The sequence below is a fragment of the Brienomyrus brachyistius genome, unplaced genomic scaffold (assembly GCF_023856365.1).
Source record: "Brienomyrus brachyistius isolate T26 unplaced genomic scaffold, BBRACH_0.4 scaffold70, whole genome shotgun sequence".
In the NCBI taxonomy this organism is placed as follows: Eukaryota; Metazoa; Chordata; class Actinopteri; order Osteoglossiformes; family Mormyridae; genus Brienomyrus; species Brienomyrus brachyistius.
Window position 1 is genome coordinate 174,312 of NW_026042345.1, and position 22,035 is coordinate 196,346.

Consider the following 22,035-nt stretch of genomic DNA (forward strand, 5'->3'; position numbering starts at 1 on the left):
TAAAATCGTCGTATTTAAAGTCCTGAGAATTAATCATAGACCACGCGTGAATTAAAATACAGCACGCATGCTGACGCGCCTCGCTTTGCGATGGTTCGGCTCACGGTATTTCAAGTTAACAAGAGTGCGATAGCGATGCACATTCATTCGGTAGTCACATTTGATTTCTGATCCGCTCCAGGGCTAGCAATATGCCGTACGATATTATCTACGGATACTAGGCCATGGCAGTATCCACCCAGGCAAGTTCCAGTCTCTGCAGCGATCGCAAGTGTAAGCATCTCAATTAGATTTTAGGAACATTTTGTATAGTTTTTTTTCTGTTTTTAAACAGATATTTACTTATTCAGTGACACTACCATCTCCATTGTATTAAAGCACCAAAGGGTCAAGACATCCTTTAACGTCCAATTCAGTTTGGCTTTCATCCAGCAAGCCCTGTGTGTGCATGTTTCCTGTACAGACCCAACCTGAAATGTTGATCAGGGTGGTGGCCATCTTGCAGCCCTTGGTGGTGACGAAGGAGTCGAAAAGGGACGGTACGCCGGTGCGCCGCATCCTGGACAGGCTGACCTTCACAAACTCCAGGTTGATGCTGAGGGAATCCTTCCGGCCTGTCACCGAGCAGGGCTCCTCATCCGAGCCTGAAGCACAAGACTGGGTGTCACCGCAGAGATGTGGCTCTATGACCTAGTTTCACTGCCGGGTCATCGGCCTCACCATGTCGTATGATCACCGTCACGTGGCGGAGCGTGACAAATAAGCACAAATGGTGATTAATCACCCACAAAAAAAGCTAGAAGTAATTAGGAAGGAGACAAACCCAGCTGTTCCAAACCCACAAGAGTAGATGGGAGTAAAGGTTAGGGTTAGTTTTCACCCACTTCCCACTGGTTAAATGTTATACAGTACATGGTAATCCCTCAGTGGTTTTCCAGCCCTCTTGTCTAATCATCGGTCATTAGCAGCAGTTAATACATCAGCTTAACCCTCTGGTGTCGATGGCAACGTCGGCGATGCTGCGTATCTTTCCCTTGTAATTCTATTCATAACTCGCCGAAATCTTATTGTAGAAACATGAAGAAAAAAAAAAAAACGCTGATTAAATCCGTAATCTGTCTTCTTTTCAAAACGTCAATTGTCGGAAGTTTTTAAAATTAGGTTAAGTCAGCAAAAAATAAACCATGTCACTTTTCTTTGTTTTGCCTGCATGGGGGGCATGTAGCGTCGCCCTCACCTGAAGATCGCTATTCGCAGATAAATAGCAGCATTTCCATGTATTCAAATTGCATTTGCATGGTAATTTGATAATGCAACGGTGAAACGCGGTCCAGATACATCCCCATCAGCGCCATAAATGGGGGGCAGGTGTGAACGGCTCATGCACACACGTGAAAGTTGGTACATATTCAATGGAAGGAGCCCAGAAAAAGTGACACGAGTTTGGTTTTTCTTATTTATCCAACTGAATGTTGCAACTACACCATTTAGTCATCTTCATGCAGCCAAGACTTTGGTGATCAGATATCTGGGATCAAAACAAACGTCCACCACTGCTTACTATGTACTTTCATAATGTTTCTGCAAGTGTTCCAAACTGCATTTTGCAATGCCTATACTTTGATGTCAAATTACAAACTTCACCTAAATCTGACATATTTACAAAGTACATTAAAATAAAGGTGAGTGCAAAGCCAAAACAAATATATAAGAAATAAACTTAACTCATGGCAAATAAATCATGACATTGAATGAAATGCGTGACCATGCTCCAGTCAGTGAAAGTGTGTTCCCTACCCCTAGACCCCAGAGCGTTAAACAGGTACAGACCCAGGGTTATTTACAGACCCAGTGGCGCAGAGCTCCACGCCTTACCCGGGGGAAGTCCACCGCTGGCCGCTTTCTGCTTCCCAGCACCATACGGGTGGAAGACGTAAAGCGAGAAGTCAGACATGCAGGCCGTGAAACTAAGGCCGGAAGAGTTTGTGGAGGGCGGTGCCGTGAGATCGGACAGACTACTGCTGTGCCTGCTTCTGATTGGGGGGCTGCCATGCCCCGGGGAACAGCCTGGGGGGAGGGGGGAGAAGGGTGGGATTGATGACATCAGGGTTACCTGCAGCACCTGGGACACTTGCAAGCGGCATTTCCTTCCAAAATTACATCAAATCGGACCGAATCCAAAAGGCCTTGGAAAAACTATAATATCCTCTGTGCTGATTTAACATAAGAAGAAATGTATTTATATAAAAAATGAGAAGATGGAAGAGCATGATTAAAGCCACTAGGAATGCCTGCAGTACCTTTGCTGGTACTGTTCTTTAGTGTGGAGTGGCTGGAAGAGGCACCGGGAAGGGGCGGGTCCAACTCGCCACGGTTTGAGGAGAAGACCAGGTCCAGAGAGGGGAGCTTCAGCATGCACTCTACCCGGGACACGGGCAGGCAGCTAAACCGGATCTGAGACGGCTGACCGGACACAGAATGACAATGGGGGTCACAAGAAGCACTTGGTATCAGAGAGACATCAGACACGCCCAACTCTTCCTTAACAACATTTAGGTCAGAAAAAGCCAGTGACATCTCTGAAGTGTAGTTCCCCGATGGTGTAACGAGCCGCCAAGTCACATTCGGATATCAGACTCCCCTTTCATCTTAAAGAAGCGCTGCAAAACCCCATCGATTGCAGGAATACCTCTACTAACCTGATACCCCTCCATGCTTCCTTAGTGCAACAAAGAGTTACTACAGGAAAGTGCTACAGGAATACACTCCAAAACGTACCACGGAACGCCAAATGACAGCAAACCATCCGCAGAATGAATTCTTGTACTTTAATATAATAATAATTACCAATACTAAAGTAATAAAGCACATTGTACATTATTGTACAATAAAAGGGATTCTGCTGCTTTAGCTTAATTCTCAAGAGATGATAGAGCAATAGAAAAAAATATGTATCAAGGGATGACGGATCAATGACGATTGAGGGGAAAAAAAAAGCACAAACGACGAATGATCATGGTGGGAATATGGTATGTCACTTTGGGCAAAAAGCATCTGCTAACTTAATGCAAATGCAAAGAAAGACGGCACTTCATTACAAAGACTTGAGTATTTTTACTCAAGGGAATGCCATCATTTTCAACACCAAATGAGAAAAGACATATCCAAAGAGCATCAACTTTTCGGATCTTGTTTAAAGGAGATATATACCTGCACTCTGACGTAGACCACCACGTCTACCGGGAAGGAGGTATAGGGAGAGCCCGAGGAAGACACCAGTGACATGGTGGACTCCTCAAACGGCTCCACTGGCTCAAACTGGCCCAGGTCGTTGTCCAGGGAGCTGGGGGCTGTGATGACAAACAGGTGGTGCAGTGGTCAAGGAGTCGAAGTCGGATTTGCATCCCAGGTTATTGAACCATACAAGCACATGTAGGGAGAAAGGCTATTGACCCCAATAAATGCAACTGGTAGGAGAAAGAACAAAGCATCCGTTCTGCATTACGGCCAATCACTAGATGGCGGCCAGACCCCTACCTGGACACGTCCTTTCCACTGGTGTGAGGGGAATAGTCTCAAGAGCCTTCTCCAGGAAGTCCAGCAAGCAGGGGCTGATCACCATCTCCTCAGGCAATGTCTGCAGGGCCACCCAGGCGTAAAGCTTGGCCATCTTCACACCCCCGGTGCACCTCCCTTTGGCTGCAAGGTGACAAGACACTCATGTCGCTATCCACCAAGGGACCTTGAATAAGTTTTACAAATCCACCTGGTTTGTAAAAGAAAAATCGCCACGCTGGGATTTTTCAAATGACTAACCACCAATTAAACCCCTGCTGGAAGTTCTGGCTCTAGAGTCCCAGAATCAGGAAGTGGCATGTTAAAACCAGTGAATGAAAAGGGGATTAAAAATTGGCAGTACCTGATTGGACAGGTATAGGAGTGGAAGAGAGAAGCGTGTCGGTTTTGTTTTGGCCTGGGTTCGGCAGAAGGGCAGAGTCGGCATCGTTCATGTCAAACAGCTTGTACTCCTTGGACAGAATTCGGGAAAGAGAGGAGCCACGGGATGTGCTTGGTGACTCCGACTTCAGGGTCTTAGAGTTGTAATGTAGCTGGGAGACGGTGAAACTCAGTCATTCTACACAATCAGCGATTAGTTGCCCCGAAAACCCAGTATCTATTATATCTGCAGGTCAGTATGGATAACGCTAACTAGCAATTTCAAAAGCTTTGAGGTTTCACAAAAATCTTTGGAAATCAATAGGACTACTCAATAGTATTCCTCCGTAGGGAAAACACTTCACTGAAGTGAGATATAAACAGACCTTCACATCCACCCCGGGAATGTAGAAAATTGTGGTCTCAGAGTCGCTAGGTTTGGTCTGAAGAGACGATGGGACTTTCTTGCCGCCCAGTGGGTATGAAGTTTGCAAGACTGAGGGCCTCTGTGGTTTGTTTTCTAGAGACTCCTGATGCACATTCTTCAGGATGTGTTCATAACTCCTACACAAGAAAACATCACCAAAAACTATTTAAAATGTAGGACTGAAGCATGGTCAGATGGGGGGGGGTGGTTAATTCAGTTTTAGTCTTTTCAGGTTAAGAAGGGATCCTTAAGATAGGTGACTGAGCGCCCCAGATGCTCGGCGAGACCCCGGATGCTCGGCGAGACCCCGGATGCTCGGCGGCCCAGGGTGTCAGGTAGCTCACCTCCTGAAGGGAGCATCGTCCTGCTCCGTCTGTATGGTGGGGTGCAGCATGCACTTGCCGCTGTCAATCTCCACGCGGATGTCCAACTCGAAGTCGATGTTCCGCTCACTGGAGCCCGCCGCTCCCCGAGCAGCCGATGCGCCTGCCCAGCTGTTGCCCAACAGCTGGCTCACTGCGGACAGGCCGGTCGATTTTGTCCGGGATTCCGAGCTGAAGATGGGAGGCGACGTCTTCATCAATATCAAAAGCTATTCAGATATCAACTATGATGACCGCCAAATATCTGGAATATTTCTCCTTGTGGCATTACCGCTTTTTCCTTACATTTAGGCCTAAATCATAAGTATAATCGCATAATCATAATTAGTACTTTCATACTGTAAATAAACAGGGTAACATTTCTTGGCTGTCCGTGGCCATAAAATGGTTACTCCTAACCTAACAATATTTCCCCTGGTTGCTTTGGCTACGATCAACAATATGGAAACTCCTAACAGCCAATAAATTTCCCTTGATGCAGAGTCAGGCCCTGCCTTCAACTCCAGGTGTCTCTCATCCTTGCCCTGCCCACCTATGGATACCGAAGAAGTGGCAGCACTCACACAGGCCTTGCGATGCATGGGGGCTGCTTCTTCTGGCTGTACTCCTCCTCCCTGTCCGAGTCGGCGGAGGATGAGGAGGAACTGTCGGCCTCCTGGCCGACCCCAGGGCCGGGTGGGTAGACAGCAGGGGTGGTGGGAGCACTAAACACGGAATTTGGGCTGTCGCTAACGAATGGGAAACGAACTTGGGGGAAAGCTTCATCGGCGACCATGTTCAGCTGGTCCATTTTGGTCCCTTCTGGGAACTGATGGTGGGATGGGAAGATGAGAGAAGGTAGCATTAGAGAATGAACAGTGGAGAGTAACTGACTGTCTAGTACATACCAGTCAGGCCACATCATAGGTCTAAAAAGAAAAAAAAAAAAGCACATGTATCACATGTATAAAGTAACCCCTACTCATTCGTGCAACTGATACTCACTGGTTACTCACAAGTGACCAATTAAATAAGAATATTTTTGGAGCTTCCCGAAAGATCGCAGAAACTTGCAAAAAACATGTACTCCAAAAACGATGCCGAAAAGGATTTGGATCATACAGGGCGTAATATATATGTAATACACAAAATTTGTTAGGGTAAGACAACAAAAGGTCTTGACTGGGAATGGCGAAGCTATTTAACATGTAAAGTGTACCGTACTATGCGTTTAGAAATCGAGAAAAAATTGATTTTTCTAGGTTATCCTGTTCAGCCTATCAGACTGTTGTGAGGTTAGGGGTGCCTATTTTCAAATTCGTGAGAGTTTTCCACCTCTAACCTTTGCGAATAATTTGCAAAATTCATTAAGCTTGGATGTGATGCGAATACATTTTATTCCGTTTACACACAGTTGTCAAGCTAGGACTGTACCATTCTGCCAAAGACCGATATTTAATAAATACTATTTATCGTAGATTCCCTGATCATTGTTATTCTTTTGTTTTTTTTTAAACAAAAAAAACGCATATTGTCTAGCTAGGGCCTTGGCTGATATGTGCCAGACAGCATGTCACTCTTTAAACAGTCAGGGTCATGCATTTTGTTGCAGCATGAAGAAATAGAAGGAGCAAATCCACTCGACCCAACTGGAAAGACCCCAGGAAAATCAGGCACCAGCTCAATCATTCTGCATTATTGACTCCTTAATGATTGTACACATATACACAATATATTTTCTAAACAAGAACTCCTCTCCGCTCACATTCTCAATCCAGAATGCACCTCACCAGAAAAGAGAATGTTACTTTGCTAAGGAAGATATCAGGTTTTCCACCTAAAGCAGGCAACACCAGGACACTGTCATCGTTTCTGCTGCACTGACACACGAAGATCAGCTGCTGGCAAAGGCTGCCACCCCTGGAGGACCCCATAGAGGACAGACAGCCGTAAAAAGATGCATTTGCAGTAAGGACAAGAGTCTTGGGTCAGGGCAGAAATGCAAATCCAATAACTCTTAGCTACCAGAAACTTCTGTAAGTTATAAATTTGCAGAACCAATCAAAAGTGTTAATAACAAAAAGAACACATATATGCGTGTTCTTTTTGTGTATATGTATATAAAATTATGAATATGATTATTTGTAGTTTTTTTCCCAGATGAGCACAGACGTAATGTGTCTTGAATTTGCATATTGCTCCCAGAATAAGTCAGATGGCCACAGAGTAAGGAAAAAGTGTTAGAACCAGTTCAGTTTCCCAGTCAGCATCATAGATACCTGGAAAAACAAGTCTCCTGAGCTCACAGGGTGATCAGGAACATCCCGATTACTAATCTGTCGTTGTGTTTGGTGAGTAACAAAAACAGACCGAAACCAGAACAAAAACGTCAGTAATCAAAACATCAGTAGGTATGTTCCTCCCTTTAGTCAGAGCATTCATCCTAATATTAGTTATTGTGTTTTACATTGTATGTAGCTGAGGGATAAAACAACAATACTTATCAATGTGAATATTAATGGCTACACTATGGTTCACTAATTTCAATATACAGTTGAGGACAAAATTATTAGCCCCCCCCTATGAAATTCGAAGTTTCTTCAAGATTTTCCAAAGTGCATTTTTAACAGAGCAAGGAATTTTCAACATAACATTTCTGAACATATTAATTCATTCCTTCTAAAGAAAACTATTTATATTCGCACACAATAGCAGAATTATTTCAGAAAAAATAAAACTGACCAGGGACAATATTATTAGCCCCCTTTAAGAAATGACAATTTATTGAGCTGTTGCACAAGCCACTTATGTATAACGATGTGCTTTAACCTCATAGGTGGTTTAACATGACAATTAAGTTAAAACTGAAGATATAAAACTGAGTGTAAAAGCCTCAGTAAGGGTCAGCCGCCAAGACACTAAAGAATGACTTGGCCAAGTCCGGAATTGTGGTCTCAAAGAAGACAATCACTAGAGCTGTGCACAGGAATGGACTTCGAGGTTGCAGACCAAGGAGGACTCCACTTTTGCAGAAGAGACACCTTCAAGCCAGACTAAAGTATTCTCAGGACAACATGGAGAAAGATGATGCATACTGGAAGCATGTCCTATGGTCAGGTGAGACTAAACTAGAGCTCTTTGGCCATAAAGACACTATGTTTAGAGAAGGTAGGGAGAGGCGTATAACCCAAAGAACATTGTCCCCACAGTGAAACACTGGTGGGAGCATTATGCTGTAGGGATGCTTCACTGCATCAGGAACTGGAAATCCTGTCATGGTGGAAGGAATTATGAAGAAAGAAATATATGGAGAGATCTTAAAATAAAACCTTAATCAGTCAGCAGCAAAACTGGTTCGTCGCTTCGTCTTCCAACACGACAATGATCCCAAACATACGTTTCTCCTGGCGAAGAACTATCTCCAGAAGACCAAAGTGAATGTGATGGAGTGGCCTGCACAAAGCTCTGACTTAAATCCAATAGAAAATCTGAGGGGTGAATTAAAGAAGAAGGTCCACCCCAGGAGGCCATCAAACCTGGAGGAGCTTGAGGGATTTGAATGGGCTGGGATTCCTCAGATGACCTGTCAGAGGCTTATTGAAAACTACACCAAACGATTTCAGGCTGTTATCCAACAAAAAGGATACACAACTGACTATCAATATTTGGAGGGCTAATAATTTTGACCATGGTAGATTTTGGTTTCTGTGGAATATTTAAATTTCTGTGTGAAAAATAAAATTATGTAAGTATACAAAATAAAAAATCCATGTTGAATATTATTTGCTCTATTTAACAGCACTTGGGAAATACCTTTAAAACAATGAGATTTTCATAGGGGGGCTAATAATTTTGTCCTTAACTGTACTGCTTGGGCAAACAAGTGCTTGAAAGTGTGCTGTCTCACCTTCTAACCGTGAGCCCATCGGAAACAATCAAGCACTCTTCAACTCTAGATAAACAAGCCCACGGTCCAGGAAAACCAATACACGACAGCTTTAGGGTTTGACCAAGACCCGAAGTCTTCTTCAAACCATGAAGGCCATGTAATGAATGGAAGCTACATATGTGACTGTAGGCTGTCACAGAGGCCACCATCGTGGAGAAAGTTCTTGATAAGGCAGTGATTGGAAAACTGTACCATATCATGTGGTCCTGGGGAGACTGCATCTACCCGAATTTCAGGAAGGTCATCTCCATCCCCTGGCCTACAGTCAAAAAGCAAAAAAAAAAAAAGATTAAAAAATTCTGTATTGACCTTTACAAAACTCCCTGAATTAATCTTACTAAAACAGACCACATACACATAGACAAACACACCCATATTAAAATCAAACAGAAGTCTGGTATTTTACTTCAAAGCATTGCTCGACTGCAGGGTCTATTTGAAGAATGAATGACTCATCGTCCCCACAAGGAATTTGGAGATGTTGCAACCCAACATGTTAAGAGAAGGACAGCAAGGTGGATGAGTACCTCAATCGCTCCATCCTCAGCAAAGGAGTCCTCCCGGGAACTGATATGCTCTTAGGTCGGCTATTGCTGGGTTTGTAACTCAGACCCCACTTGTCTTTTAAAGACGCAGCCTGTTGGGAGAGCAGTGAATGACCACCGCCTGTTTGTCAACAAATGCCTGAAATATTTACATTTTTCGAGCATGTGCACAAGCTACACACCCTCATGCTGGACCTCCTGAGCTTCTTCCTGACATCTCGCCTCACATCATTCACAGCGAAGGACTCCAGCTGCTGGAAACGCTGGATCTCCTGGTTTATCGTCCCTTCACTTGCACCCAGTTTCCTAGAAAAGATGCAGCAAGACCGCATAAATTTGGTATCATAATTTCAAGGATGGTTTGGGTAACATATTCTCACTTTCGCATATGGTCATTCTGTTAGCATAGCTATTAGCTTTTTAAAGATTTTATTGAAGATGATATCATCAAGTCAATCAAGACATACTTGAGATCATCAATGAGTTTGGCTTGTTCGTTCAGCTCTCTGATGTCCACTATTCTCTTGGAGAACTTGCGACCTCGTCCATCACTAATCAAGTTCCCAGCCACTATTTGACGTTTGTAGTCAATGGACTCCTGTGTAGAGTTATTAGAAAAGTCAGTGTTGCATTCCAACTAGTCCACAATGTCTTTAAAAGGGAGGGAAAGCAATTTTCAATGACCGATTTTTCTCAAAAATAACCGCTGCCCACCGAAATCTAAAAAGGCCGTGATTTAAAATCAAAAACCAGAGTTCAAACCCATTCATTTTCCCCAGTACACCAATGTGATTCTTAAAGAGTGATTACGGTGCTGTCAAATGATTAGAAAGCAACCTGAAAAAGAAATCTCCTGGCTAGCAATTCCAAAGATCAAAACGTTGGCCGAAAAACCGATCGATGCAAGATGACCTAGCCCCACGGAAGGTTCCAAGCCCAAAGGGAAGAAAACACCAGGTAAGCGCCAGGGGAAGACCATTTAAACAAGATCCCGAGGGTCAGCCCTGTACGTACGCATCCCCATGAGAGAGGCCGCGGGAGCCTGTCCTGGCAGGCTCTAAGCGAGACGCGCTCGGGAACAGCTGACGAGCTCAGATATTCCCCATGGGCTGAGCAACTCTGGGAATTAGGGGTCAGTCCCAGAAGGTGGTTTACGAGGCGTTTCTTGAACGTGGGCTTACAGCTGGCCACTCCGTCTGCGTGCTGCGAACAGCGGATGGCAGAGATGAAGCTCAGCTAACCTCGCTACTTCCACATGGCTCACAGTAGACACAACTGTATATCTATCAACTCAACAAATTATGTTGAAGTATATTAAACACAACACTAAATGAATGGAAGCAGGAAGCATTCCTTCAAAGGCCAGAAGAGCTGGCATATTCCCATATAAGAGCTGCTGTCAAAAAATAAAGCAGATATTTTGTGAAGCAAACTATGCTGGTATTGGTTAAAACAACAACATGCCATCCACTGTTATTACATCACTTCCCATTTGAAACATGTGTAGACTTATTCTGGAATGTAGAGAAACCAATGCAAAAAAAATATTGAAAAAAAGTACTTGTTGGCCTTTGTGCAGAATAAAATAGAAGTGATAGCAGATTTTCTAACAACAGAAACTGTGGAGCCTGACCTTCAGGATGGTGTCCACCTCATCCTCATCAGACAGGTCAGCCGCATTGACGTTGCTGGAATCGGCAGCATCATCAACATCCTCCTCGCCGGTGAACGAAGTGAGTGTGCTGCCCAAAGCGCTAAGCCGCTTCCCGATATTGGGATCCATGTGGACGTCGATGCCACACATCTTCCAGAGCACGTTCAACGTCCAGGTCCCCGCGCTGCTGCTCTCTGCATGCGAAACGCTGGGATCACAGATCGGTCTTCTAATCACAGAATCATGGATTCGGCAGTACAGTGTGGAAGTCTTTGGCATTCCAAGAAATATCCGTAACTTTTTGGAGAACAAATAAAATTCTTGTTCGTTCCATGAAGCTATAATGTGTGAGAGTTTACCATCCCTACACTACCATGCTTCCAAACGGTTATACGACAGCTCAACCCTTGACTGGACACTTCCCAAGAACCAGAGTTCGGGATGATTCCACTCTCACAAGCTGCTGCTCAAACAAACAGCATCTAACTCAGGTTTCTGGACAATTCCCATTTCTAAACAATTCCCCCCCCCCTCCCATGGAGGAGGTCATTATTTCAACATGTTTGTAACCGGAAGTGGTCTTTCCGGATGGGCGAACAATCTCCTCACTGGTGGGGAGATTGATGTCGGCTCTTTCACGAGGGCTAGCCGACATCGATGACTGGGTCCATTTCAGAGTATACATTGGGATTCCTTCATGGGCCGCCTTGGCGCTGCCCATGGCCCCCGGTACACAATAGCTGTCTTGTTTGTTGCCGGGACAGAATTTCCCTTGTTCCAGGCACTTTCCCTTCTTGACTCGAGGACCCAATCCAGAGCGGTGGCTTTCCAAGCTGCCCCCACCTAGATCCCAGAACTTGCATCTAATCCACCTGCAAGCGGCTCTTAATGCGCTTAATTATTTTTAAGTGATCTTCACGTAGAGGTAAATCTGCAATGTTAAGTCTAAATGTGTCAGCTCAGCAATTTCAACACCTCCCCCTAAAGTCTAACAAGATATCCGTAACTTTTTGGAGAACAAATAAAATTCTTGTTCTTTCCATGAAGTTATAATGTGTGAGAGTTTACCATCCCTACACTACCATGCTTCCAAACGGTTATACGACAGCTCAACCCTTGACTGGACACTTCCCAAGAACCAGAGTTCGGGATGATTCCACTCTCACAAGCTGCTGCTCAAACAAACAGCACTTAACTCAGGTTTCTGGACAATTCCCATTTCTAAACAATTCCCCCCCCTCCCATGGAGGAGGTCATTATTTCAACATGTTTGTAACCGGAAGTGGTCTTTCCGGATGGGCGAACAATCTCCTCACTGGTGGGGAGATTGATGTCGGCTCTTTCACGAGGGCTAGCCGACATCGATGACTGGGTCCGTTTCAGAGTATACATTGGGATTCCTTCATGGGCCACCTTGGCGCTGCCCATGGCCCCCGGTACACAATAGCTGTCTTGTTTGTTGCCGGGACAGAATTTCCCTTGTTCCAGGCACTTTCCCTTCCTGACTCAAGGACCCAATCCACAGAGGTGGCTTTCCAAGCTGCCCCCGCCTAAATCCCAGATCTTAAATCTAATCCACCTGCAAGCGGCTCTTAATGCACCACTGGGAAGTAGCACAGTAGCGGGCTCCTCTGGGGTGTAAATCTCAGGACAGGGTGCCTATTCGTGTTCATGTTGGTACAAACCTGAGGAGGATTGGGAACTGAAGTGGAGGTCATCGGTAAGATATCGCTTTTTGGATAACAGAAGAATCAGTACCCAGATAAATAGGTTTAAATATTTCCTTTGATCGCCTAAGACTTTTCAACACTACTGTACATCATAAGGCTCCTCCCACTTTCATTACATCACTCCAGATTAAATACATAAGCATTATTCTCTTCTAAAGGCCCTTATCTTAAAAATAGAAAGCCTGGGTAAGACAGTTAGGTTACTTTGCTAATTCATGATTTACTGACAATGCAACCAGTGGGTGTATTTTAACCTCTGATTACTCCACCTTTGCTCTACTCACCTGCTGATGCTTGGCCTGTGGTCCTGGAACATACTTCATATGTACCATCTGGGACAACGCCTAAGAGGGAGTCAAGATGAAATTCAGTCACTGCACAGTCAAAACTAGCAAGTACCAGTCCATGACGAAGCTTCAGAGAAGTGCTCACAGGCATTAATGACGACATCCCCCCTGTCCTGCGGCTTCCAGTCGTCCAAGGTTATCTCAAAGCCCTCGGCAAAGCGGAGGCAGAAGTTCTTAAAGTGGCCCTTGCTGACCAGGGACTCGGAGGAGCAGGCGGTGATGAGCGTGCTGTCGATGGTCAGCACCAGCGAAGAGCCGATGTCGGAATCCACGTCGGGACTGGCCTATGGGAAGCAGAACGGACAAGAAATCTAGTCACGGTTACTCATTCACCTGACGCTTTAATCCAAAGGGCTACAATTTCTCTGCGCTGCCTGGGATTTGAACCCACATGAACAGTATCATTCTCTGGATAAAGAGGTTTACAGGATTATCACTGATAGCCATAACAGTGAATCTGGCCTCTGCACAGTACCTGGAGGGTGCTGGTAATAGGCAGGCATATCCCCAGGTCATTGACGGTAAGCTGCAGAAACAGAGTGCTAAAGGCCTGGGCAGAGGTCTGCTGGATGCCGGGCAGCTTGTCCACCACCTCCCTGGTGGCCATGTGGATGTCCTTGTTCAGCGCCAACCGCTGCTCATTCCAGTTGTCATACGCGGCCTTGTAGTTCAGCCAGAAGAGCACGGCTGCGAACAGACCAGTCATAGACCGTGATTACGATTCTTCAGTTAACCATTACGGGCCTGAGGTCAAATGGGGCCAAGTCTTACTGCGGCCATTCCTATTGCCCAAGGAAAACAACACAGTGATTTCATGCATCATCTAATAGCCAACTGCACATTGAAATTTTTCAAACTCTGGAGGTCAGGAGAACATTTCCTATGAACTGTAAAAAGTGGGGCGGAATAAGGCTGACCTCGGTCGAAGGCGACTGGCTGCGCGAACACAGTGGGCCGGTTGAGAGTTATGAGTACAGCCTCTTTGTCCACAGAACCGCTAATTTCTTCCTGCAGGGCGTTCCGAAGGCCGATGCGTGTCCGGAAGTATGCCACCTGGTGAAAGTCCGAGCCGGCCTCCTCGTATACCTACACATGCACACACACAGCATAGATGGATGGATGGCTTGGTTGATCCCAAAGAAAATTTTGCAACAAGACCTACCTCTTTCTGCCCACCACTGACAAAGACTACAAAAAGTCTACTGATCAACAGAAATATAGAACACAGCCAACACACCTAATCTAGTCACAAATTCTCATCTGAACTTACCCCATTCTCACCCCATTCATTGGGATTGATCTATACTATGCAGAATTTCTATGCTCACCTGATGCTTGACAATTTGGCCCAAGGCCAGATTCAGCTCCACCTGGCACTTCCCAAAAAGCTTAAGATAGCTGCTGCTTCCAGGCTTGGCCTTGGTCTGAATCCGATTGGAGAGCCTCAGCTCAATCAGGCCTGTCTCCAGTCGCACGGCCTGCATGGACGGCGTGGTCGCTGTCACCTGGATGCCCTGTGTTAATAGGACAGAATGTTGAACGTGACCACCCAATCCTGCTAGAGGACTAACAGTGAGAACCCCTGGGTCACCGCATACCCAATTTTCATTGGCTATTAGTGAAGTCCATTTCAGAACAGAGAAACATGGAATGCAAATGTATAAGGCAACAGTTACTGAAAGGGAGAGAGTTGGCAATAACTGATAGTTAACAGCAGAATGACATGCATATACACAAAGCCTACATTTAAAACTATATTTTAAAACTACTGTTACAAAATTTATCAAGTGGGGAAAAAAATTCAAGATGTCTGAGGTAGGGAACAAGAAAAAACAGAATTGACATAAATAGATGGAAATACATTCGATAGACATAGATTCGACAGAAATTAAGCTGTATTTTTGAGTCATTATATTCAGCACATTAGTCACAGATATACAAAAAAATGTAAATTCTGTAACGCTTTTCTGGCACACAGGACTTAATTCACAATATAGATAAATGAAAAGTGGGAACAGGAAAGCAACGTAGTACTGACTGAGGGTATTTGCATTGCTCAATGGAAAACATCATCTAATAAATGGAGAGAGTTTTGCTAGAAGAACATAAAGCCTGGGTCAAACTAGCGAAGAGTCACGTACAGCCAGGCAGGGCCAGGTCAGCAGCCAGTGACTTTCAGGTGAGGCATTCTAAGGCTCGCATCATGCAGACAGTGTCGTTACTGACTCATAAAGACGGGAACTTTTAGGCCATCATGATACTCATTTCAAAACAGGAGCCATTAGGGAAAAAGAGAAAGTCACCTTGTACTTCCATGTAAATGAGTCAACCTGCTCAAAATTAAAATCTGGAGGTGCTGGCAGAGATAGTGGGGGTTGATACTGGCCAAGAAATCACAAACAATTTGGTAGATGACTATTTTGTTGTGTATGTCAATGTTCATGTCTTAAAATATAAATTATATTACATATATGCTTTATGTCAAAATACTTCCCTATGTCTGAATATTTCTCTAAATATTTATCCATTTCAATACTTGTCAATAATTTCCCTATAGAATCACTGAATCGAAATTAATCTAATCACATTCTCTTATTTTCTCATTTGTGCAATGACCGACATTTTCCGTGACGTAGAGATGAGAACTGCGACAGACACACCATTGGTATGTAACTAACTACCATGCAATGTCAAACACACCTAGACCCCATTGTGATTTTCTTCTGAGACCAAATTTTACTGTTACCTAGGTGGATTTAGACTGTACATACACAAGCTGTAGGTATCTGGGAAAAAGTGGTTCCACAGGGATGTATCAGGTATGTATCAGACCTAGGGCAGCACCTAGTGATTATTTTTGTACACAAGATAGAAAAAATATACAGCTAAGTTAAAATAAAATATAAACAGCAGGACATACACCAACGTCCATATACCAGTATTGTGACTGTCGGTAGACCCACGATATCAGTAGTATTGCCATATACAGAAATTAGTAAAATGAGTACCTTAAACTTAAGGTTGACAGAATAGAGCAGAATCTTGGGTTTGTCGCCATCTGTTGGGATGTCAGGCTCATTCCAGAGGGGAATAGGCTGCTCTCCACCTGAGGGACCAGACACAAGTCAGCTTCACACACCAGGAACTCCTCCCCCCCCAGACAAAGAACACACGACAACTTCATTCATCTGCTCCAATCTGAACCTGAGACTTTCTGGATGACTTCGTTCACTTCCTTCATGAAGACTTTCTGGAGGAACACCAGGTGGTTCAGCAGATCTGTGGTCAGGCTGTGCTCAAAGGAGCCGATCTGCAAATGGAAAGCGTCCAATTAACTCGCACCGAGACACAGGGGACACACGAGAACACGAACAGCGGTGTGCCTGGTGTACCTCTGCAATGCAGCAGAGATAGTTGCCCTGAAGGTATCCCTGCTTGCTGGGGATATCGTCAGACGCCCAAGCCTGGTCCGGATGGCCATCAGGCTCCTCCATGATGTACTCGCCAGACATGGTGATGGGGGGCAAGGCCAGGGTGGCACTGGGGGGTGCCGTGGACATATCCACAGGGGACACCTTGGACGTGAAATGTAGCTTGTGGTTGGGCAGTTCAAAAGTGAACCTCGTCTGAGCTCCTGTTGAGATTAAAGAAGGGAAAGAAAAGTTGGGCATCACGTTGACCTACCAATGGGATTAACCCTCCAGAGTCGATGGCATCGTTGGCGATGCCGCCCATCTTTCCCTTGTAATTCTATTCATAACTCGCTGAAATTGTATTGTAGAAACATGGAAAGAAAAAAAAAACGCTGACTAAATCCGTAATCTGTCTTCTTTTCAAAACGTCAATTGTCGGAAGTATAAAAGTTTTTAAAATTAGGTTAAATCGGCAAAAAATAAACCATGTGACTTTTCTTTGTTTTGCCTGCATCGGGGGCGTGTAGCGCCGCCCTAACCTGAAGATCGCTATTCGCAGATAAATAGCAGCATTTCCATGTATTCAAATTGCATTTGCATGGTAATTTGATAACGCAACGGTGAAACACTTTCCAGATACATCCCCATCAGCGCCATAAATGGGGGGCAGGTGTGAACGGCTCATGCACACACGTGAAAGTTGGTACATATTCAATGGAAGGAGCCCAGAAAAAGTGACACGAGTTTGGTTTTTCTTATTTATCCAACTGAATGTTGCAACTACACCATTTACTCATCTTCATGCAGCCAAGACTTTGGTGATCAGATATCTGGGATCAAACAAACTGCCACCACTGTTTACTATGTACTTTTATAATATTTCTGCAAGTGTTCCAAACCATATTTTGCAACGTCAATACTTTGATGTCAAATTAGAAACTTCACATAAATCTGACATATTTACAAAGTACACTAAGATTAAGATGACTTTAATGCCAAATCAGATATATAAGAAATAATTTATTTGCCATGAATTAAGTTTATGATACTGAATGAAATGTGTGACCACACCCCAGTCAGTGAAGGTGAGTTCCCTACCCCAGACCCCAGAGGGATAACATGACGTTGACATCAAAATCAGACAATAGAAGAAGCCCGACTTTACCAACACACTTACATAAAGCCTGTCTCTCAACATTAGAGAGCTGTGGAGTTGCACTTAGATACATAAACTGTGGATCTTGATGAGAGACTCCAAGAGACACCCGCAAGAACCTACCAGTCATTCCATGGCTCTTCATGGGTCCCATCTTGTACTCGGCCTTGAGCGACGGCAACAGCGCGGCCCCGATACTGAGGCCGTCCAAGGTGGCACTGAACTTGAGCACGATGGGCTTTTTCTCCAGCCCTTCGGGCAGCTGGGGGAACTCAGTGGCCTCCACTGGGGTCTGGCTGGCACTCGAGGACGTCTTTTCGGAGGCCTGCGGGGTGGAGGTGTCCTCCCGGCTGGGTGAAGGCCTTCTGGCATAAAACGGAATTACTTAATTGATTACTTAATTGCTTGATTAATAAGCAGTACAAAGCTTGATGCTCAAATGCTTCAAAAACTATTAGCATAGGTTATGCCAGATATGACAAGTTATACCCGAAACAGCGTAAGGCAAAACATAGACTGATTCAAGTGTATTATTGTCATTTCCTGCTAGCTGCTAACAGCAAAACGGTCCCACTTCCTGTCCCTCGGACTCACGCTGTAGAGGGCTGGCGAATCAGGTCAGAGATCTGCTTGGAGAGCTGATGAGAGCTGCGGACCATCATGCTGTGCAGAGTGGCGGGGTGCTGCGGGATGTCGATGAATATGGCGCCCACGCGCCAGACGGCTGCATTGTTGGTCTTCAGGCCGCGCTGGGCGCTGTACAGCGCCTGCGACTTGGCGATGTTGCATTTAACCACCATTCTGGGAGAGGGGAGAGAGGCGTCAAATACGAGAGGCCACCAATACCTGCAGGGGGCGCAGCGCTGAGCCTCGGCAACTCCGTGTTACTCTGACAGTCTGCTAAGCAAGCTGGTTAGCAATAAACATAACTGCCGAACCACAGACCAAGTCCGATGCTGCCGACATTCACACAGAACAATCATGTGGCAGAAAAGTACAAAACAAGCAGTGAATGTTCCCTGGGTCCTAAAGCATCATGTGGTGATAAGGAAGCTGATGAAGCAAGTCACACTGGGACGGTTTAAAATAGGAGAACCTTTAAGGAATGCGCCTCAGCAAATGGCATATGGGGTAAGTCACTGAACAAAGTTTCTGCTGACCCCTGAACACCGCAAAGAAGTTTCTTCAGAAGACTAACAGACAACAGATTAAGATTAATTATGCTATTATGGTGACTCCATGATCAGAAGCTAGTACAGGAAGACACGTAATGTCAGGTACGTTACGAAGGTTAATGGTGATGGGATGGATGCATAGTGAACCACAGCACGCCGGCGTACGCAAACGTTTAAACATGCCGTGACGTGACAGCGCGGTCGTGAGGAGTGCGCACATACAGGGATTCCTGTTTGCCTGTGCACGCGGGAGGCGCGGAGAAATCCTCCAGTCTATCCCGCCAGATGGCAGAGGAAAGCCAGGAAGAGGGAGGGAGTTAAACACAGTAAAAGAGAGTAAAAGTGAGGACTGAGCAGCGATACTGGGGCATCACATGACGTCTACCGGTCAATCACGTTTTCCGGTCGACTTTTAAGATACAAATATGCAAATTGTTTATAAATATCAAGTTTCTTTTTAAGAATAAGTCACGTGCTCAACTCATTATATAATTTACAATGCTCATTATATACTGTTCACAATTTGGCTTTGTTAACTGGGCAATTTGGACTTGCAAATAATTATATTATACTATACTATTATAGTAATATGCAATACATGGCAAAAAAGGTAATTGAAAGCATGACAGCACAGAAACCAAAAATCCATGTGAAGGAAGCACAGTGAAGAAAGTCAACGAAGTACTCACTGAACATTGGGGGTGATCCCCTCCAGCAGGACTATGTTAACTCCCCCTATGTGGGCTGTGGCAGAGGTCTCAGTCATCTTCTGGTGCAGCATGTCTGCACAAAGACAGACACCACACTTAGCGAAGTGGGGTTTATGCGTGGGTGGATGCCTTACATATTCGGGGTATGCTATACTCCCTTTGTGAAAAAGGACATGTCAATTCAATCTTCAGGAAATTATCTAATTGATCCAAAGGCTAACAGGATGTATGATGGGATAGGACGACAATCACACACAGCATGCCTTAAGGGCCAGATAATACCAATTGTAAGCTGTGAACCAATACAGGGTGTAGATGAGAATGAACGAAGAATAATGTGGGTTCTTCAAATGAGAACCATTTTCATGGACAGATCAGGCTGTGACGGTGTTCTCTATTCAGGGTAGAAGGTGCGGAACTCACCCTTCATCTTCTCCTTCAGCATGAAGCTGCCATGAACCTTCTTGAGCTCTGTCTGCATCGTGAGGCCGCCGATGTCGGCCTCCAGATGGACGCGGTTCACCATGCCCACGCCGAACAAGACGAAAGTCACGTGCTGTGCATCCGTGCTGCCCAGGCTACGGCTGCGGCTCAGTCGGGGAGCTGCTGGGGCCTCCTTCTCGTTCTCAAAGACCACCCGACATGCGTGTTCAGATGTGCTCCAGCCACCTTCTGCAGAAGGATGCAAAAGAGCCGGTTCATTATGCAACCCATGAAGACGACCATGTGAAATGGGGCAAGTCTCACAAAAAAAAAAAAAACAAAAAAAAAAACCGGGAAAAACCAACAGGAGCCTCGGAGGAACCCAGCAGAGGACAGGTGAAGGTCCTACCTGCGAGGTCATTCCCAAGACAGGATCTCTCCAGGATTCCTCTGGGATCCGAGATTAGGGAGTAGAAGTTGAGTAGCTTGTACATGTCTTGCCAGCACTTGGCGGATGGCTCACTCTGTTCCGAGTCCGAATCGTCCACCTGGATGGTGGTGTGGTCAGTGCCGTCTCGAGAGCCCTTTTGCGAGTGCCTGGTCCTACGGTCAGTCCGGCCTGGCAGACCCTTGCTCCGAACTTCCTTCCTGGATGGGAGGGTGTCCAAGCCCGAGGCCCGCTTCCCTCGTTGGCTGTTGGTGCGGCGCGGTCCACTGGCGCTGCTACGGGAGCCCCGACTGCTGCGGAAGCTGGCAGCGCCGCCGTTGGGCTTGTAGGTGGGCGTGGGCGACGCCGAGCCAGCCGTGTAGCGGTTCAGCTTGATGTCGGTGTGTGTGGCCTTGACGTCGTCGATCATAGTACTGAACTGGTGCACCAGGCGCACCAGGGCCATGTCCACGTGCTGGCTGATGGACTGGCAGGAAATGGTGAAGTTGCAATGGAACGTGTTGGAGTGACGCCGGTTGAGGTCGTGGAAGGACAGGGCGTTGGCGGAGCTCTGGGGCGTCATCACGCACTTCTCCATAACCACAGCGTCTAGGCTGAAGGTCTCGATCTTCAGGGCAGGCTTGAGCTCCAGAGATGGATGCTGCACTGTACTCTGCCTGAAAATCAAACTCTTATTAATTATATCTTGCATAACATCTTGGCTTCACTCTCAAGCACATAAAACTGCAACATGGTTAGTGACCGACTCTAAAGTCATGCTGACAGGGATATGGGGGCTGATTCATGAGCCACGGGAGAATCCCACCTTCTCAGTTTCTTGTTCTTGCGCTCTTTAGAAGTGTCGGAGTTCACGATGTCGGCTCGCAGCCGCTCCAGGGTCCCCGAGAGGGACAGGTGCTCGCCGAAGTACATTCTGTAGCTTAGAGGGGTCGTGTCGTGAGGCTGGATGCCAGTGTGGCTCAATAAAGGCTTGAAAACAACCTGAGGAGAAAACTGCGATATTACCAATACAGCAAGACCAAGCGCAGGAAATACTGATTCTCCAGCAGGACTGCTATGCAACGAAGGTAGGCCAAAGCCTTAAGCACCTGATGACCTTAAGTCCTTCCTCAAGTTTCAGCCCCATGGACCAGAGGGGCTATATATTAAAGGAACACCATAACCAAAGCAGAGCAAAGACGCTCTCTCATCCATTAGACAAGAGAGAGAGCTGTGCGAGGAACCGCCGGGAAGCAGGGCCCACCTGGGCATCAGCCAGCTGCACGGCCACTGGGCACTGCTGGGTCTCCTCCACGTCCGTCAGGTCCTCCTGACTGCAGCTCTGCAGCGACGGGTTGCTGTCCAGCGTGTCACTGGAGAGCACGGCGTTGACGTCCGACACTGACGGGATGGTCTGGAGGTTCTGCGCCGCTCCTGGGCAGCAGTAGAATGGTTTAATTAAGGGGTTTTATCGGATTATTTTTTATTTTTGTGTGTAGGCTATCTGTAGGTACCAAGCAGAACAATTAGAACTAGACTGGTACTAAGTTTAAGTAATGTAATGTCTGGGTTGAAGCAATTAGAAAAATGACCTAGTCAAGAACTGCAATCCAGCAACTTCTACACTAATCTAAAATCAGTCGAGATGAAAACTCACACAGTGAATTTACCTGACAGGCAGGGCATTCATATCAGTAACTACCTTCATTCCTCCAACGCAGACCCACCCACCAGGGTCAATTCTTTTAAGATGAGGGAGGGGGCATAAGAGGATCCACTAT

At 45.7% G+C, this 22,035-nt stretch overlaps 1 protein-coding gene across 3 annotated transcripts in view; it reads right to left on the minus strand.

Moving 5' to 3' along the window:
* LOC125726313 (transmembrane protein KIAA1109 homolog) overlaps positions 1 to 22,035 on the minus strand; it is a 72,425-nt gene that overhangs the window by 8,884 nt on the left and 41,506 nt on the right. Inside the window, exons 44-75 of one of the 3 annotated variants that reach the window (XM_049002602.1) lie at positions 21,519 to 21,688; positions 21,081 to 21,256; positions 20,237 to 20,931; positions 19,828 to 20,076; positions 19,384 to 19,477; positions 18,917 to 18,967; positions 18,114 to 18,320; positions 17,643 to 17,881; positions 16,343 to 16,584; positions 16,155 to 16,260; positions 15,959 to 16,056; positions 14,279 to 14,464; positions 13,868 to 14,036; positions 13,426 to 13,637; positions 13,036 to 13,234; positions 12,888 to 12,947; positions 10,853 to 11,067; positions 10,234 to 10,422; positions 9,687 to 9,817; positions 9,402 to 9,525; positions 9,202 to 9,311; positions 8,867 to 8,933; positions 7,005 to 7,061; positions 5,310 to 5,554; positions 4,708 to 4,917; positions 4,323 to 4,500; positions 3,920 to 4,109; positions 3,538 to 3,699; positions 3,211 to 3,350; positions 2,301 to 2,463; positions 1,876 to 2,067; positions 471 to 644 (exon numbers count right to left, since the gene is read on the minus strand). In XM_049002602.1, coding sequence (XP_048858559.1) covers positions 471 to 644; positions 1,876 to 2,067; positions 2,301 to 2,463; positions 3,211 to 3,350; positions 3,538 to 3,699; positions 3,920 to 4,109; positions 4,323 to 4,500; positions 4,708 to 4,917; positions 5,310 to 5,554; positions 7,005 to 7,061; positions 8,867 to 8,933; positions 9,202 to 9,311; positions 9,402 to 9,525; positions 9,687 to 9,817; positions 10,234 to 10,422; positions 10,853 to 11,067; positions 12,888 to 12,947; positions 13,036 to 13,234; positions 13,426 to 13,637; positions 13,868 to 14,036; positions 14,279 to 14,464; positions 15,959 to 16,056; positions 16,155 to 16,260; positions 16,343 to 16,584; positions 17,643 to 17,881; positions 18,114 to 18,320; positions 18,917 to 18,967; positions 19,384 to 19,477; positions 19,828 to 20,076; positions 20,237 to 20,931; positions 21,081 to 21,256; positions 21,519 to 21,688 — 5,700 coding nt within the window. Of the gene's footprint in view, positions 1 to 470; positions 645 to 1,875; positions 2,068 to 2,300; positions 2,464 to 3,210; positions 3,351 to 3,537; positions 3,700 to 3,919; positions 4,110 to 4,322; positions 4,501 to 4,707; positions 4,918 to 5,309; positions 5,555 to 7,004; positions 7,062 to 8,866; positions 8,934 to 9,201; positions 9,312 to 9,401; positions 9,526 to 9,686; positions 9,818 to 10,233; positions 10,423 to 10,852; positions 11,068 to 12,887; positions 12,948 to 13,035; positions 13,235 to 13,425; positions 13,638 to 13,867; positions 14,037 to 14,278; positions 14,465 to 15,958; positions 16,057 to 16,154; positions 16,261 to 16,342; positions 16,585 to 17,642; positions 17,885 to 18,113; positions 18,321 to 18,916; positions 18,968 to 19,383; positions 19,478 to 19,827; positions 20,077 to 20,236; positions 20,932 to 21,080; positions 21,257 to 21,518; positions 21,689 to 22,035 lie in introns of all 3 variants that reach the window. The other 2 variants (XM_049002603.1, XM_049002604.1) reach the window with 2 other exon arrangements.